The sequence below is a fragment of the Ursus americanus genome, chromosome 7, assembly GCF_024610735.1.
Source record: "Ursus americanus isolate L20-20 chromosome 7, mUrsAme1.1.p, whole genome shotgun sequence".
In the NCBI taxonomy this organism is placed as follows: Eukaryota; Metazoa; Chordata; class Mammalia; order Carnivora; family Ursidae; genus Ursus; species Ursus americanus.
The window spans coordinates 79,533,107-79,551,874 of NC_142133.1; the positions used below are offsets into that span (position 1 = coordinate 79,533,107).

At 46.6% G+C, this 18,768-nt stretch overlaps 1 protein-coding gene across 2 annotated transcripts in view; it reads right to left on the reverse strand.

Annotated features, from left to right (window-relative positions):
* ASAP2 (ArfGAP with SH3 domain, ankyrin repeat and PH domain 2) overlaps positions 1 to 18,768 on the reverse strand; it is a 168,692-nt gene that overhangs the window by 109,859 nt on the left and 40,065 nt on the right. For both annotated transcript variants that reach the window (XM_045775983.2, XM_045775984.2), the window contains exon 2: positions 4 to 76. In XM_045775983.2, the coding sequence (XP_045631939.1) occupies positions 4 to 76 (73 nt within the window). The remainder of the gene's footprint in view (positions 1 to 3; positions 77 to 18,768) is intronic.

Sequence of the window (18,768 nt, forward strand, 5' to 3'; positions counted from 1 at the left end):
CACCCAGCCCAGAGATATTTATTGCTTTCACGGATTTCTTCATTTTGTAAAGAACCATCCGGTCCACATCCAAAGCCTAGAATATAGAGAAGTGGTATTAATTAACATGTGTTTGAGGTCAGATCACGACTACCAGGGAAGGGCCTTGTGACAGCCACTCTGGAGGCTGGTGGAGCGTTTCTGGGGGACAAATCCTCCGTGTGGCATGAAGATGGAGTCATCCCCAAAGCCAACACCCTCTCATCCACATGAAGCACGTGAGCCGCCTCTGCCCACACCGCCCACCAGACGTCAGCCTCCTGCGGGGGGAAAGGGTTGTACCTCGGACTGACTGCACCTCCACCCAGTCTAGATTCTCCCCGTCAACAAGCACGGCTCAGACTTGTGCCCACCTGCCACGTGCTCCTTCCGAGAGAGGCATGGACAGGGAGCAGGGGGAAGAGTGCGAGGGTGTGGTGAGGCAGAGTGTGTGCGTCCCCACCCCCACCTCCCTGCCCAGAGGCCGCAGGGCCCGTGGAAGGCTTTAAACCCAAGACCCAGAGGTGAATTTGTTTGGGTTAGAAGGCATGTTCTTCTTAATCCTCTCCTGGCCTAGGCTTCCCTTCCAGAACCAGGGTGTAACAATACCTACTTGGCAAGGCTGAATGATTAGACACACTTAAGTATTTAATATTCCTCTACTACACTCCATTTAGTGTTGCTCTTTAGTAGATCAACCATCACACGGTAGTAGCACATGGCGCCTACAGTGCCCAGCACGTAGTAAGTGCTCAGGTAAGATCTACTCAGTGCTAATCAAATCAGAAATTTTAATTATAGCTCTGCTTTCACAAAAGTTACAGGGGTAAAATCTCCTTTTAACCCAATTAAACACCGTGGAGGAGCAATGTGTCACCCTCAGTTGTGACAGGAAGAAGAAAGCATGTGTGAACTGGGAGTGACACCTATCATAGGGTCACTGTAAAGAACCGAAGAACTGCAGGGGAAGCACCTAACCCAATATCTGGTATACGGTGACAATAACATCGTTACTACTCGTGATGAGTTTTAATCATAAAAAATCGCAATCGACTGTCATCAGAGGCAGAGGACACCACCTCAGAGCAACAGCAGACTCCTTCATGTCCAGCCTTCCTGAATGACCTTTTCTTGCTTTTATTTTTTGGGAGAGCGTGTGAGCCAGGTGGGGGAGGGGCAGAGGGAGAGGAAGCAAGCGAAATCTTAAGCAGGCTCCACGCCCAGAGTGGAGCTTAACCCAGGTGCCCCAGTTGAAACACCTCTTGAATCCACTTTCAAAATCAGTATCCTAAGTCCCATTCTAAAGCAACAATGACTATTTTTTAAAAAGATTTTTATTTATTTATTATTTGGGGGGGGAGAGGGAGAGACAAATCTCAAGCAGACTCCCTGCTGAGCGCAGAGCCCAGTATGGGGCCCCATCTCACCACTCTGAGATCATGACCTGAGCTGAAACCAAGAGCCAGATGCTTAACTGACTGAGGCGTCCAAGCGCCCCGGGAGAAGTCATATTTTAAAAGTTTTATTTATTCATTTATTTTAGAGAGAAAGCAAGCACGAGCAGGAGGAGGGGCAGAGGGAGAGGGAAAGAGAGAATCCCAAGCAGACTCCACGCTGAGCGCAGAGCCCCATGCAGGGCTCGACCCCACAACCCCAAGATCACGACCTGAGCTGAAACCAAGAGTCAGATGCTTAACCAATGGAGGCACCCAGGCATCACAGAAATTATATTTTAAAAAGCATTTTGGGGGCACCTGGCTGGCTCAGCTGTAGAGCATACAACTCTAAATCTCAGGGTTGTGAGTTGAAGCCCCATGCTGGGCATGGAGTATACTTAAAATTAAAAAAAAAAAAAGGCATTATTTTCTAAATACTGTAGGAAGGCGTAGATAAAGACTGACACAAGAAAGTCAAAATTTCTTGTAGAGAACCAGCTCTTATTTTCCTAAGTCATCTTTAGTCTGTTCTTGACCTTCCCTTGAGATGGGAAAAGGGATCTGGAAACAGAACGTAACCCATGAAACTCACTGCTGAACCCTTTCTCTGGAAGTCTCAGCAACTTTTACTCCCCAGTCTCCCACCCAGCATGCAGTACCCTGCAGCGAGTGTGCCAACTTGCTGGGTTCTGCCAGTGACAGCAAGAAGACAGGATTTGTTCAGGGCTGTGTCAGAAATACTGGTTCCTGAAGCTTTATCGACCATGTGTCAGAGAGTACAACTCTGACAAAGACACAAGTTCAATGACTCATCAAAGCTCTGGAAGGTCGCAATCCCCAGGTGAAGGGCTATTACTGAAAAACAGATTTGATCTAATCAACATCTACTCCAACGCTTGGAGAGAATTTGGTCCGGAATTGCTAAAACAATCTCTGACCTGCATTCAAATAATTACACTTGCCCCTCCTTCTAAAGCTTCCCACGGACAGCAGAAGACACCAACACCAGCCCGGTTAGCCTACGTGGAAACATAAGTCAGCCGATATTATCATGAAGCCCTTTCTGTGGGCTAGGAGTTGTGAAGGGAGAAACATCACTCGCACAGAGGAAAGAAACGCATCACACAAGTTCAAGGGGCCACGCCCCCAACCCAGGACGCTGGTGCTGTGTCTGCACATCCTCAGAATGAGACATCAACTCTGTGGCAGCTTTAAAACCTCTTCGTGATCTGGCCCCCATGACTTCTCCAGCCCCATCTCCTGACCCCTTCCCCAGCTGTACCCTAAGCTTCCATCACAATGAACTCCTGCAGCTCCCCCAACCTTCTTCCTCCTCTTTACTTCTGAGCACTGTGCACTCTCTTCCCTCCTTAGTACACTCTCCCTGCTTCCTCTTGACCCGTGGTTTGACTCTAACTCCAATTTTGCAAGTTAATTTAGAGACACGTTCTCCTCCCGAAAGCCTTCTCGGATGGGTTGCTCAACCAGACTTCTCCCATAGCACCCTGTGCTTACTCAGTAGTTCATCTGATAAAATTTACTGAGCACCTACTATGTGCTAAGTACTAAGCTAGGTATTAGAGATACATCGGTCAGCAAAATAGAGCAATGCCCATGCCTGCTTGGAATTCACAATCTAGCAAGATAATCCCCTGAATAAACACAAAGCCAGAAGCCCAAGACTATCCTGTACATGGCCTGCTTTTCTATTTGTCCTGCTCAATGCCAAGACCTGTGCTGCCCACTGTGGTACCTACAAGGCACACGTTGTCTATTGAGCATGGACATATGGCCAATGCCACACATTAAAATGATAATAGTTTGGACATATTAGGTTAAATGTTAATAAAATTAACTTTATGTCTCTTTTTCCTTTTTAGTGGTCTCCTGTAAGGGCCGGAACGTGCTCATGGCTCATGTCCCCAGTGCCCAGCAGAAAGCTGACATACAACAGGACCAAAAAACAGCTCAGTAAGTGACCCTGAGACCAGAAACGCAGGCAGGGACTCAAGAGGCTGGCAAGGGTGTCTGGCTGAGCCTGGAGTTGGTGGGCAGCTACTGAAGGCTTCCCAGCAGAGAAGGGAGAGCTCTACTTGAAGGTCACTTAGGCCCCAGCAGGAACAATGGATCTGAGCAGGCAGGAAGTGGATTCAGGGAAAGGACAGCCAAAGGTGAAGGACCTGGCTGGGGCCCATGATTGGGAAGACACATGGGATCAGTACAGGGCAGCAGACATTCTGGAAAAGTCAGTGAGTAACAGGGAGATCTATTCTGCCTCCTCAACTGATTTTAGCTCTCCAGTCTCTGGCACTCTGAAGGATTACAGAGTTAATCTTCTGCCCACAGGGGTTTGACTCAATTGTGCTGAGAAAAATGGGAACCGGAGTAGTCGTATACCTCAGTGTGGAAGGCCGACCACAGACGAAATATGCTTCATAACACCACTGAACTCTGACAAATTTCCTCCCACATTATACCGTGGGACACACCCCTCCCTGATCTCTTCCTGCATAAGAGTCTTGTAAAAATAGGCCACCATATGGAATCTTCTACCTCTGTTATTAAAGGGGATGTGCTGTTTCCTGAACTCAGGGAAGAGTGGATAAACGATAACTGTTGCTTTTCTACAGTCTGTTAAGAGCCTGGAAATAAAAGTGAGGTAGGCGTAGAGGTAATTTTAAATTAAAACTGCAAGAGGGAAAAACAATTACCTCCCCACTCAGAAACACACCCTCCAATATGGTGCATATTTACAGATAATTAAGATTAAACTTGGTCAGAAGAAGTTAGAATGATTAAGACTGAGTGCCAGAAAAAGTCTTCTGTCAATTACATACAAAAACAGCCCTGGAATCCTAAAACAACAAAAAAAATAACAAAACTTGAGAGCCTCAAGAAACCAAAGGTGTCCATCGATTGGGCTGAGATTCACTCACCCACCCCTCCTCTCCCCAAATCTACCCAAGCTTAAGAGAAGGAAAAAGAGCTGCAGCCTTGGCCAGAATGTGTGTGTAAAAACTATAAACACAGGCAAAAACTGAACAGCCAATATGGACCTAAGCAGGAACGGCACAACCGCTCAAGTCTGGCCTAACCCCATTAATTCTGGGGACCCACAGTGCAGCTGACCTCTAGTTTATAAAACAAGTTTCACAGAGTAAATTTATCACATAAACAAGACTGAGGGGACGTGTCTCAGATATTTTAGAGGAAAATAAACAACTGTTTCCAACCACTCCAAAAGCATCTCTTTTGATCCCTGAACCATTATACGAACCGGGTTCTGATTTACCCCTGCGAGCAGCTCCCCACAGTCTCGGCGGCTCATCCACGGACGGACGGCGGCTCCTGGGAGGGCTGCAGCAGGGCTGCAGCGAGTGAAAGGAAAGCCCCCCCAGGAAGGGACACAAAGCCCTTCGCTCTTTCCCTCTTCAGACCTGCGCTGTCCAATAGGGTAGCCGATAGCCACGTAGGAACATGGAGAAAAAAATTAATTAAAATGTAGTAAAATAAAAAATCCAGCTCCTCATGTCCTGCTGCCTTTCCCAGGAGCTGCAGCCGCTCATAATACCCTGTTTCTGAACACGCCACCCCCGTTATGCTCTTCGTCTGCACCTGCAGACTTCTCTGGGCGCCGTCCCTGAGGGCAGTTCCATAAGCCACTGGCATCATGGGGGGGGGGTCCTCTCTTCTTCCCCACCCCGCCCTGGGCTCAGCCCAGAGGTGACTGTGTGATACACCTGTCTCCCTTCAGAGGGCTGAAGTCAGTCTTTGTTCCCAGAGCCTACAGGGATGTCCACCGTGGCACACAGGCACCTGCTCCTGATGCTGGACAGTGGCGGCCAGATCCACAGTCTGTCTGAGGAGCTGAGCCGGGAGCAGGTGGGCACCTGCCGGTGGGCTGGTTTTTGTGAGGCCACGAGCTAAGGATCTGCACAGATGAACGTTTCCAACTGATATGACAATGAGGTGAAGGGGGAATAGTAGCTTTGAACCCCAATAGAGAAATCTTCCCAGAAAGAATTCCCTGATTCTGATTAGTAGACCAGCATTACCAAAAAACTGTATTCCATCCAGTACTATACTTTGTTTTAAAAATTATGGAAATTTATTTTCTCTCTTATTAATACAAATACCTATATAATAGCTTCCATTTTGCCTTGAGGCCTATAAAGCCTAAAATATTCACTGTCTGGCCCTTCATAAAGTCTGCTGACCCCTGGCCGTGAGGTTTCACAGAGAGGTTTCTGCAATGCTATCAGCCAGTGCAGTCTCCTCTTGGCACAGCACCCGTTTGGTCGCCAGCAGTTCAAGCCAGCAAGGGTGGGATGGGGCTGGCTGCATTCTTGGAACCCGAAGATGCTGCCTGGAGGAAGAGAGAATGGCAGACCACAGGCCTCCCCCCGCTGGGCCGCCTGGGAGTCCCATTCCACTCTCCTGTCCCAGCTCCTCTCCCTCGCTCCTTTTATGAAAGGCTAACCTGAGAGGAAATGACATTTTTGAAAGACACAGACCAAATAACAAAACAAAGCAACACCCAGATCTGTTGGCTTTGCCAAGGAAAAGCCATAAAACGTTTAGATGGCATGCTGCCTCATCACACGTTTGACTTTACTTTTAAAGTAACACAAAACATTAATGACAGTGTCAGATATTTCCAGAAGCCTTCTGGGAAGCACGGAAATGCACTGTGGCCTGCAGGCTCAGTTTAAGGCCGGAGCCATAATGGGTCTACCCCCTCCTGGGAATACAGCAGAGGCCTGCAGAACAGCAGGTGTCACGAAGAATTACGATCAAATAAATATCCAAGCTAAATCAAGCTGTGTAAGACACGTATGCAGAAGGACACACTAGAAGGGCACCTGCTATTCTCTATCAAAACGGAAGTTACTCATAGTACGTATACCTCTGCACCAGAAGACAAGAATGTTCACGGCACTCTTTGAAATAGCTGAAAACTGGAAAACCCAAATCCCTGTTAATGGTAAAATGGATGAACTATTGCATGGGCATGGACAAACTTTACCCACTCAGAACATAAGGGAAATCTCACAAAAATGTTAAGCAAAAGCAGCAATCTGCAGAAATATACATGCAGTATACTACCATAAAAGTTTAAAGAAATAGGAAAAACTGGAAGGTACTGTTTATATTTAGGGATGTATAATGTTGCCGATAAAACTACAAACAGAAGTGAGGAGATGTCTATCGCACAGCTGGGCTGGCAGCTACTCTGACGCTGTTGACAAGAAGGCAGGCGAGCGCTCTCTGAATGCTGACCGTGACCAGGAAGGACAGGTGATGGGTGGGTGAGTGTCAGTTCATAATCAGTCTTTAATTATAGTATATCTCCTTATGTGTGTGTGTATGCGTGCATGTACGTATATATATATGATATGCTAATTTGAATAAAAATAAATTTAAAGCCTTCTTTATGGAAAAGAAATTAAGATCAACCAGGGTTTGGGGGCACAAGGGGTAATTTATTAGCTCAGCATTTTGGGCACACACAATGAGTGAAAGGAACTTAGAAATCCCTTAGTCCCATTTCCAAGACATCCGAGAGCAGACGACACAAGTCGGTAGCTGGAGACAGATGCCAGGTTTGCCAATTCCTAAAACAGACAACCCTTGAGGACAGGCAAACAGAAGATACATTTCTTGAATTTTTCTCCAACACATTTTTATTCTTCAGAATGTCTCAGATTCTGTGCCCATCTGCCAGAACCAGGCTGGCAGCTCAGTGGGCATATATTCAGAGGAAGGCCGACCCCCTCACCCCAACCATCAACTAGACCTTGACCGTGTCCTCAATCACAGGTACTTGCAACAGATGCATCCAAACCTGGCGGGGGGTGGGGGGCGAGGGCATCATCAGGGAGGGGGCCCCAGCACACCCAGCCCGTGTGCATGTGGCTAAAACTGACCCATGTGGGTATATAGGACACAGAGAACAAAGAAAAATAAGGCAGCTTCCAAAGATCAAACTGCAACAGACCTTTCTCAAAATACCATCTCGGGAAGTAGGAGATACAAGGTGATTTACTGAATCAACTGAACACACGTGTGCGCGTACGCAGACACGCACAAACACATACACACAAACAATTGTAACCAAGAAATAAACTGCTATAAACTGGAGACCAAGCAAGTGGTGTACTATACACACAAACTGTGTATATAAAGATAGAGGAAACAATTTTTGCTGTCTCGGAGGAAGTTGGAGGGCTTTTTGGATTTTTCTACTTTTAAACTATCATCAACATGAGTACATTATACTTGAAATTTTTTAAATTAAGGAAATCAAAAAAGTACTTCAATATTCTACATTGTTACTTTTACAGTTATTTTCAGATTAAGTAGGATATTGAGGATTTAACTTGAAGCACAAAAATGTGCCAAAGAAACTGATTAAACAATAAAGAAAAATACTCAAAATGGCATCTTTCCATACATAAATATATACCCAGAAAGAAATCCTGGAAGACACGGGAATTCGGCACAGGAGTTCCATAAGGAGACAGAAAAGACCGTGAAGGAAGACTTCACTTTTTGTTACTGTTTGAAATATTTACTACAAAAATATATTTATGTGTGATTTGTATGGTTAAAAATAAATAATGGAAGATAAACAGCTCTCTGGAATAAAAAGGAATGTCACTAGAAGCTGGACCCCAGGAAGCAAAGTTTCATAAAACATGAAAATCACTGATGCCCCCGGGGCAGATACGAGAAATACAAATCAAAAGAACAAAGGCACTGGGGGAGTGGGAAAGGCTAAGGTTTGAAATACAAAACGGGCACCTGGTTAGTTCCCTTGGTGGAACATGTGACTCTTGATCTCGGGGTCCTGAGTTCGAGCCCCACTCAGTGGGGGTAGAGATTATAAATAAATAATTTAAAATGAAATACAAAACAAAACTGATGTCACCAAGCTGCACCCTGACTTGGAAGCTGAAGACACTGTTGCCTGTTATGGTCTTTTGGAAAGTAAGCTTGCCAGAGCGAGCAAAAGGCTTTACCAGAGCCGTTCCTATCCTTCTGTCCCAATCCAACTGTAGAAACACAACCTCATGGCCTCCCTTCTTTCCACACAAGTTATTTCAACAAAGATATTCTCAGCAGGACTTTGAAAAGAGAAAAAAATAGCCAAGCACCCCAAATGCCCAAGCAAGGAGAATAACCACACAAACGACAGGGCATTCACACGATTAAATTCTGGGCAGTTGCTAGCATGACCGAAGTGGACTGTGTCACACTACGTGAAAACGTTCAGTGGAAAAAGAACACAGACTATGTGAAAATGCCATGTTAACACAGGAGAGCCTTGAGGCTCGTCAAGCTTGAAGAACCAAGTCCCCACAGGCATTCCCATGAATCCTATCACTGGAGACGTCAGCCAGGAACTCAAGCTTTCTAGATCACTCTTTTAGAGAAACGGAAACAGAGGACAATGAATTCTAGCTTTATAAAAATGTTTCACATCCTGATTTCTACTTCGGGAGAAAGAGTTTCTGGGAGATCTGGGGGAGTTGAAAAGAGAAAGGAGAATTTTGGCAAGACAGCTAAAATACCCCAGCAGCAAAGAAAGTCACTCCTACTCTCTGTGGCCCTGGTGCCCTGTTCCCAGAAGAGGGCCTGGCCTGAAGTCCCCCTGACACCTTCCACACTGCACTATTCAGCTCTGCTCCCTTGGATTGACTGAAGAGCCCAGATGCAAGCAGGAAATGGGCCATCTCAGGGGAACACTCACAAACGAAACAGGGGACATCATACTAGAAGGTGCTAGCACAGCACTGAAAGAAATGGGAAGGGAAGGGGTGAAGCCACGCACAGGGCCAGCCGCTGGAGGCCTGGTGACACAGAAGCAGCGGAGAGGCTGGGAAGGTGACCTTCAGTTGGGAGTGAGGTCAGCCTTCCACATCTGTCCCAGTTCCAGAAGACAATGTAATCGCAAGCCAGGCTGATTTCCCCAGGAAACAAGCATCCAGCCATATGAACTCCACTTCAGTAACATAAACAGGAGAGATGAGACGTGAGAGAGCTGTTTTCTCTGAGCCCCACGTGCAGACAAGGAGTACTAAGTAGGACTTTGCTTCCGGGGGCTCTGGAGGTCTGCCCAGAAACCATCGTTCACACTCATTCTGTGGGTTCTGTCCCCAGCCTCGTGCCTTTTAGCCTATTGGCTCTCCCATGCCAACTGGGCCCTTGACAGGGGTCTTTCTTCTGTCAACTGGCTGTCACATTTGTGCTTTATGCACTCTTCCAGAAAGTACCTCTTATAACTGGAGATACACTTTGGGTGATACCCACATCGGAAAGGGGAAAAACCATCACTCCACTCAGGCCTCCTCGTTCCCTTTTACCAGCCACACCCCTAACTTCACCACGTCACCTCCAGGGAGAAACCAAAAAGAAAAGAACCCAGTAGAATGTGATCTTAGTTCTGGTGCCTCCAGGCTAGATCCTTTAGAATAGTGCAGTGGCTAAAAGTCACTGGTTTTTTAACCAAACAGACAGGGTTCTAAGCCAGACTCCACGTATCAACAGCATGACCTCAGAAAAATTACTTCCCCTCCCTGACCTCAGTTTTGTCATCTCTAACTTGGGAATAATACTACCTGCTTCATAGGACAAGATCATCAGTGTGTATGGTGTCTGGGACACTGGAGGCACTCCATCATGGACGGCTTTTATAGGTGCCCTCTGGGTCTCCAAAGGGCTACATCTACACTATGCCAAGTAAGGGGGTGCTGTCCGGGAACACCATCACCCCAGCACTGTTGCAATAAGTAAGATAAATATTTTCAGGTCTGACAATGGTTACGGTAACAAGGAAAAAAACTAAGAAAAAAAATACCTTTGTAGCTCATACCAGCCTTTCACTTGTATTAATGTTTTTTCCCCCATCAACATTTAAATTCTTCAAAACGTTCCCCGATATGTTTCTAACTCCCTAAAGGTGTGACATGGGCAAAGGCAGGGCCACATGGCAAGTGACAGAGCAGAGTACTCTGGGCCACCTTAGTGGAGGGGGTCACTTGTCCCCTGTGGGCTTCCATACATAGGGTCAAATGGGACAGAGTGGGCACAAGGGAAGCAGATGGGCACCTGCTGTCAGCCTGTCCCCTGCTCCCCCATTCTGCAGATTCCTTGGGAACCCCACTTACAAAGCAAGGCCTCCGGACAGGCTTGCCCTTCTCACACCTGTGTGATGCGTGCATCAGTCCAGCACAGTTCACACTCTGTGCCCCCTCTCCCCACAAGCGGCCACACTGAGGTGAGGGGTAGCCCTGGATGGTCTCCAGGCTTCAGGAGTGTTCGCAGAAACAAAGTTACTCAGGTAAAGCTGTTGGCATTTGAGAGAAATGCCTTTCAGTTTCAAAGACAGCAGCAGGTGAGCAGTCTCCATAGGCACCAGTGGGCCTGAGAATCACAGAGCACTTCACATTCCACAGACACGTTAAGCATCCATCCCTTACACAATATTTACAGCATCTTGTGAAACCACCACCAATTTCCCCTATTTAAAGTAAAAGAAACTGACTCAAAGGGTTGGACTTGCCCGAAGTCGTTTATTTGGCTTTGAACTAAAGAAAAGCTAGCAGAATTCCAGCAAACTGAGAAGAAAGCTTTCAGAACCATGTGGCCCCGTCTCACCCTCCCGCTAGAGTTTATAACCACTTGGCTACCAGGGCCAGGAGGAGCACAGGGGGCCCTGTGGACTTCTTCTCCTACCTCCCTCGGCCTTCCTTTAAGCCCCTTTCCTAGTCCAGGGATAAAACCACTCGAAGCTGCTCCCCCCGTGCCAGGGATGCCATCATCTCCTAGCCCGTAGGACTGCTGCGCTCCCATGACCCCCGCTGCACCGCTTCTGACGTTCACCAGGAATGCAGGCACACCGCCTAGACCCTAGACCACCTGACATGAGCAATTCTGTGGTGTTAGGACCTTCCCACAGGCCAGAGCGCCAGGGGAGTGGACTGCAGGCTGGTGTGGTGGTGAGCCGTCTGCCGCCATCCGCCCATGTCCAGGTTGCACACTCTGTTCTTGGGCTTTAAGGGGAAGATTAAATGACCACTTTCTTTAGTCTCATCATGTCTTGATTTCCAGTTCTCAGTTCCTGTTTCCCATCCCAGAGACCTGGCCCCACTGCCCTACAATGGAATGGGAAGTAGGGAGGAAGAGGGAAACCCAGAATGAGGGAGGGAGAAGGAAGGAACCACCAGGCTCGTTCGGGTCCCAAAAGCTGCCACACACAAAGCCAGCCTCTAAATGCAGCAGAGATGGTTTCTGGAAAAAAGGAAGGAGAGTGTGCAAATGAGGCTGACATGCTCACTAGATCTCTCATGCCCCTTCCCCTACTCAGGCACACAGACGTCATGGCACCTTCGCATCCACAGCTCCCTGCCCCCAAGTCTGTCGTCTCCAGGAACTAACCTTTTGTTTCTGTAATCCAAGAAGTGCAGTGATGGGGAAGAGGGAAGCTGAGCAGGAACCGCCAGGCATTTTTCCTGCCCCCAGACAACATACTCTGCACCCCATTTCCTCCTTCTCACCCAGGCCTATCGTGAGAGCCATCGGTACAGTAAAGAGACCCCAGGCTCAAGAGACACAGACCTGGGCTTTAGTTCCCACATCTCCACACACGGACTCCTTGATCTCCTGGGCCCCAGTTTCCATATCCCTAAAATGAGGAAATAACATCCATTTGATATGGCTGTTGTGACAATCACATGCTAGGTATGAGCACAGCCCTGGCCGCTGGAAGGCATCCGGGTTAATGTGAGGACACTCCCTTCCTGCCACCCCAAGAGATGGCACAGCACAGCCATCAGGTCATCTAGTTAGTGACTGGCTCTAGGGCAGGAGAGGTGCCCCGTGGACACGGGTCTTGATCTAGCTCTCCTCCAGCTGTGCCCCTCTCCACATGTGGTAAGGGCCAAGGGCCAAGGGGGGCCATACTACTGGGAGCCCACAGCTCTCCCTCCTAGACTGCACTGTGGATACCCAGCACCCCACACACTCTGTACCAGCAGACTGAGTTCATGCGGGCTTCTTCCCTGAACTTTTCCCAGATGTGTTTAACCCTAGGCTCAAAGGGTAGGGAGAAGGTGGACAGAGCTTGGACAGGAGGTGAGAGAAGGTAAAGCCTGCCCAGAGGCCTTGCTTTATAAGTGGGGTTCCCTATACCAAGGAGCCTACAGGGTAGGGAGCAGGAGACAGGTTGATGTCTGTCCCCCTTACACCTAGAACTAGGGTTCCCCACTCTGATCTGCTTGACCCTAATACTATGCAGAACCCTTCAGGGCCCAGGTGTGAGAGCTGAGAAGAAGGTGTGGAGAAGTTCAGCACCCACTTCCGGCCTCAAATATGGCAGGGCTACCCAGCTAGCATACACGGCAAGGGCTCACCTGAAGGAAAGATACCTCTGCTAAAAACACAGACGCCAAGACTGGATCCTGCGGCCTGGAAGGACACGAGTCCACAGAATGGTGCTACATCATGACCGGTGGTCCGGCCTCTGAGTGGGGAGGTCTGAGAGCCCATGGGGAGCAATGTGAGAGCAGAGATAAGGGCCCATCAGAGATGCACACAGCCTCATTCCTTCTTTTTCCTTCTGGGTAACTGTCCTCACCTAGGAAGCAGGAGTAAAAGATGGGACAGAAATTCAGGAAAGGCCGGCTTAGGAGGAGCCCAGAGAGCATGATCAGCTGGCAGGAAGGGCAGGTCACAGGGCCAGACAAGGCGGAGGGGGAGAGGCTGGAAGTAGGGGACAAAGGCAGGGTAGGGTCCCTGTCACTGAGGGGCAGTGGGAAAGGAAGGGACATGCAGCAAAAGGCATGAACGGGTCTTGGCTGAGGCAGTTCAGAACCTTCTTGAGCTTCTGAGGGTCATTAAAGGCTGTTAATGTTCAGGATTTGTGGATGTGAGCATTTCTCCCCAAGAAAGGGCTTCAGACCATTAGTTTTCTTTGTCTGGTTTCCATCCAAAGAAAAGAAAATTTGAAACCCTGGCTAATAAAACAGGAAGGAAAGAAAGGGCGTAGGTTCCCTGAGGCACCACACTGCTGAGGGGAAGAGGCTGCCCTCCCCCCATGCTTGCCGGAAGTCGGGAGGACCAGACCCTGGGGCCACGGTCCTCATGCTTCCCTACCATGGAGACACAAGGCCCCACTCCACCCTGCACTTCCTGGGGAACCCCACAATGCTGAGTCCTAAAAACAGACACTGCACATAATGGTGCTGTTGGTTTAGGGTGAAGGAAACAAGAGAGGGACAAAGATAAAAACAGAAGATGTACAAGTAAAGACTGCCCAGGTTTTTCCGACCAGAGTGCTCCCTGCCTTGTTGCTAACATGCAAGGTATTTATTTACTGCCCCTCAAGAAAGCCTCCCAAAAGCTGGGGACATTGCAGCAGCCTAGGGAAGAGAGGGCAGCATGATGTGTTCTGCTGCCACAAGCCGTATGGCCCAGGGGTGCAGAAGGCTTCCATTTATTAGCAACAGGGAATGCTGGATTGTGCAGGGTGACGGGGAGAAGGACAGGAGTGCTGGACGCCATCCAAGCTCTGTCAACATCTCATATATGGCCCTTAATCAGTGACTTCTCCTCCGAGGCTCTAGACGCAAAATTCTATGAAACTACTGTCCTCATGACAGTTGCACTTTATGCTTCCTAAGAGCGATTACAATTATGTTCCAATATGTGTGATGTAAGGGTTAACTTTCCAGATGAAACAAAGAATCCTGCTTGCAAGTGTCAATGAAACCAATTAATGACTAGCTATTAATACTGTGAATAATCCTATCCCACATATAAAAACAAATATTGGGGAATGGCAAAAAGTACTTTTCAACAATTTTTTAATATTCCACTGCATTTTTCTGGCGTGAATTTCTCAAACAGACTGGAAGAAATGTCAAGCATCAGTGAGAACCGCTCGTTGGAAGGTCAGGTACAGACAGGACAATACTAGCAGGGGTCATGGGGGTGGCAGCAGCAAATCTCTTTCGTCCACCCAGCACTAGAAACAAGAAGCACTCTTACGTACATTTCAGCTGGTGATCCTTAAACTCCGGGTGAGGCAGGTACTATTATAGCAAGGCAGAAACTAAGGCTTGGAAAGGAAGCTAGGTCATTTTTCCAAGGCCACAGGGTAATGATAAAACCAAGATGCCATCTTTGTGATTTCCTTTTCAGTTCAAAAATGCCCCCTCATGCTCTTAGCCTGCTGTTCTTCCTGAAATCACATGTTGTTTCCTTTGTCTGTTCAAAGCAAACGACTGCTAAACAGTCAAGAAACGAGGAACAACAAACAGAGAAAATAAAGCTATTTTCATCCTGGGGGACAAAGTGTAAAACCTGCAAGCATTCCATAATGCTTATTAGGCAGCTATTTTCTCCACGTAGCCGTCTGCGATTTTGCTCATCACCACTGTTGGTGGTACAGCGATTGAGACCTCTCAGAAACTGAGCCCCAGGGAACAAAGACAAGAAGACCACCACCCTCCTACCAGGGACCCACGACTTCTGTCTGACTGCCCAGCACCTAGTCCAGCCCCTGACACCTGTAAATGCTCCATACACAGGGACTGCATGCATCTGGTCTTCAGGACACACCAACCAATGCACCACCGGCTCTGTCCAGGAAAGGTTTTCTGCCACACGCTGAAGGAGGTGACAGGTTGTTAGAAGGTAAGGAACCGCAGGCAGGGAGATGGAACAGTCAAGATCAGCAGAGAAGCAGGGCTGTGCGGGCCTATCGCTGGGGTGGGGGGGGGCTGCATCTGGAGGAGAGAGCAAGAGCATGGACGGGCAGGACAAACAGCTAAGAGAGAGCTGTGATGGACTTCATTCACTTGGTGGTGGGTTTTTAAAACACAGTTCTTCTGTATGCAGTGGATTAGAAAGCTTATCTTCCTAGTATACAAACTGTTTAGATATATAACATCACGTCCCACAGAGTGACTCAGTGAAAACAATGAGGTTGTTTTCATTCATTTAAAATTGTCAGTGTGGATGCCGAAGGCCTGTACTCTCACTTCAGAACTCTTACTCAAGACGGGGAAAATTCTGATTTGCACATATAAATAGAAACAGATGGTCACTGACATTCTTTAAAAACACAACAAAACAGCCCAATATTCTTTACTTAAACTAATTCAAAAGCTTTGAAATAGTAAGACATTTACTTCAACTCCCTACCACTCACGCCATCTAATGTCCTCTAGAAGTCCTTATCTCAAGTATGCCTGACACAACTAAGCACCTAAACCTTGGTCACTGCTAAGCCCATGGAAATATTATCATGGCATTAATTTGTGAAACATCAATTCCTTCTTGTACATCGACTGCTGCTTTGCCTGACTTTTACCTGAAGGCGGCATATGCACATACACATATACTAAATGCCAATTTTTTTTTTTTTTAATGTAGGCCCCACACCTAGTGTGTAGCCCAATGCAGGGCTTCAATTCACAACCCTGAGATCAAGACCTGAGCTGAGATCATATGACGCTTAACCAACTGAGCCACCCAGGCACCCCGAAACACCAACTTTTAACATCTTGGCACCCATACCAATGTGCTAACTTTTCTGTCTTGGTCACCCCAGAGTTGTGCTTGGCACATAGTTGGCACTCAATAAAATAATCACTGAATGAATTGTGCGCCCAGGATAACCTGCTTTGCTCCTGTAATCAGCTCCTTTGGATCTCCGTGAATATGTCGGAGCCTGTAATTGTGTCGCTGATTAGGAAGGCTGTTGATCAGGCTATCAATCAGCATTGGTCATTCTATGACTCAAGATCTACATATGTTCCTTCATCAAAACAGGGCATTAAAAATAACCTAAGAGCTATAGCACTGAACAACTCTGGTTAGTAAGTGTTCCTCAACACCAAATGAGCCACCGACAGGCACACAAATGTGGACAGTGAATCTGCACCCCACTCATCATGAATGGGTAAGGCCACCCTTATCAGGAGTTCAAAATGTTTTGGGACCTCACTGCTAAGGGGTGGAAACATGACAGTATAAATCTTGCTTCTGACAACTTTAAATTTTTTCTCCTCTTTTTAAAAAATTGTATTTATTTTTTCCTAATTCCAGTGTAATTAACATATAGTGCTATATTAGTTTCAGGTGTACAATATAATGATCTGACAGCTCCTACTCAATGCTCATTAACATAAGTGTACTCTTAATCCCCTTCACCCATCCCCTCACCCTCCTCCCCTCTGGCAACCACCAGTTTGTTCTCTGTAGTTAAGAGTCTATTTTTTGGTTTGTCTTTTTTTCCCCCAGTGTTCACTGTTTTTTAAAATTCCATAGATGAGTGAAATCATTTGGTATTTGTCTTTCTCTGATTGACTTATTTTGCTTAGCACTGTACTCTCTAGCTCCATCCATGTTGTTGCAAATGGCAAGATTTCATTCTTTTTTATGGCTGAGTAATATTCGATTGTGTATATGTGTGTGCGTGTGTATCACATCTTATTTTTTTTTTAAAGATTTTATTTGAGAGAGAGAGCATGAGTGGAGGGAAGGGCAGAGGGAGAGGGAGAAGCCGACTCCCCACTGAGCAGGGAGCCTGACTCGGGGCTCAATCCCAGGACCCTGGGATCACGACCTGAGCCAAAGGCAGAGGCTTAACTGACTGAGCCACCGAGGCACTCTGCCACATCTTCTTTAACTATTCATCAATCCATGGACACTGGCGCTGCTTCCGTATCTTGGCTATTGTAAATAATGCAGCAATAAACACAGGGGTGTACATATCCCTTCAAATTAGTGTTTCCATTTCCTTTGGGTAAATACCCAGTAGCGCAATTACCGAATCATGTGGTAGTTCTATTTTTAATTTTTTGAGCAACCTCCATACTGTTTTCCACAGTGGCTGCACCAGTTGGCATTCCCACCAAGTCCAAGAGGGTTCCTTTTTCTCCACATGCTCACCAACACTTGTTGTTTCTTGAGTTTTTTGTTTTAGCCATTCTAACAGGCGTGAGGTGATACCTCACTGTAGTTTTGATTCACATTTCCCTGATAATAAGTGATGTTGAGCATCTTTCCACGTGTCTGTTGGCCATCTGTATGTGTGCTCACGTCTTCTGCCCATTTTTTAACTGGATTATTTGGCTTTTTAGTATAGAGTTGTATAAGTTCTTTATATATTTTGGAAACTAACCCTTTATCAGATATACCATTTGCAAGTATCTTCTCCCATTCCTAGGTTGTTAATTTTATTGTTTCCTTTGCTGTGCAGAAGCTTTTTATTTCGATGTAGTCCCAGTAGTTTATTTTTGCTTTTGTTTCCCTTGCCTCAGGAGATGTATCCAGAAAAATGTTGCTATGTCCAATGGGCTTCTGACAACTTTTTAAAAAGTTGTTGGCAATACTAAAGATAAAAACAGTATAAAGAAACCCTGAAGAGCCTCTGGGGAACCTTAGGGTCTCTGCATCAGTTCTGCCCCTCAATGTCTTCATAATCTTGGGCAAGTAGCTTCATTTCTAAAAACCGGGAGGAGGTGAACTCCATCCCCTGTAAGAGCACCACCTAGAACTATCCATGGCTGTGAACACACGGAACCAGCATGCTACCTCTTTAAGCTCCAGTGTTCATCGATATCAAATCATTCCACAATAGCAAGATGATGTGAGGCCATCTCTTCAAAACTCCACAGAATGTTTTCATGTAAATTGCAGACTATGGATTTTTAAAATTTTTTTCTATAAGAATGATTTATCCCAGCTCCCCGGAATATCTGCAATATTATTCTGCACTTTATCTTTCAGAATCTTGTAACAGATGATTGTTATTTAAATGTTCCATTTCTCTTGAACAGTTCCTTCCAGTGAGAGCCAACACTCATTAGAATCTCTGCTCTCACAATGCATTTCAACATCTAAAAAGCAACTTACATGGTATAAGGAAAGACAAGTGGGTCAAAGAAGTTACACAATGGCCATTAAGGACATGAAAAGATGCTGAACATCATAGTTATCAGGGAAATGTAAATTAAAACCACAAAGAAATTCCGCTACATACCCGCTAAAATGGCTGATAATGCCAAGGATGTGAAGGAGCAGGAACTCTCACACTTTGCCAGTGGAAATGAAAAATGGCACGACCACTTCAGAAAACAGTATGATCGTATCTTAGAAACACGCACTCAGCATATGACCCAGCAATCCCATCCCTAGGTATTCATCAAAATCAAGAAATAAAACATTATGTCCACACAAAGACTTCCACTCGAGTGTTCATGGCAGCTTTACCCAGAAAGAACCCAGATGCCCATCAACTGGT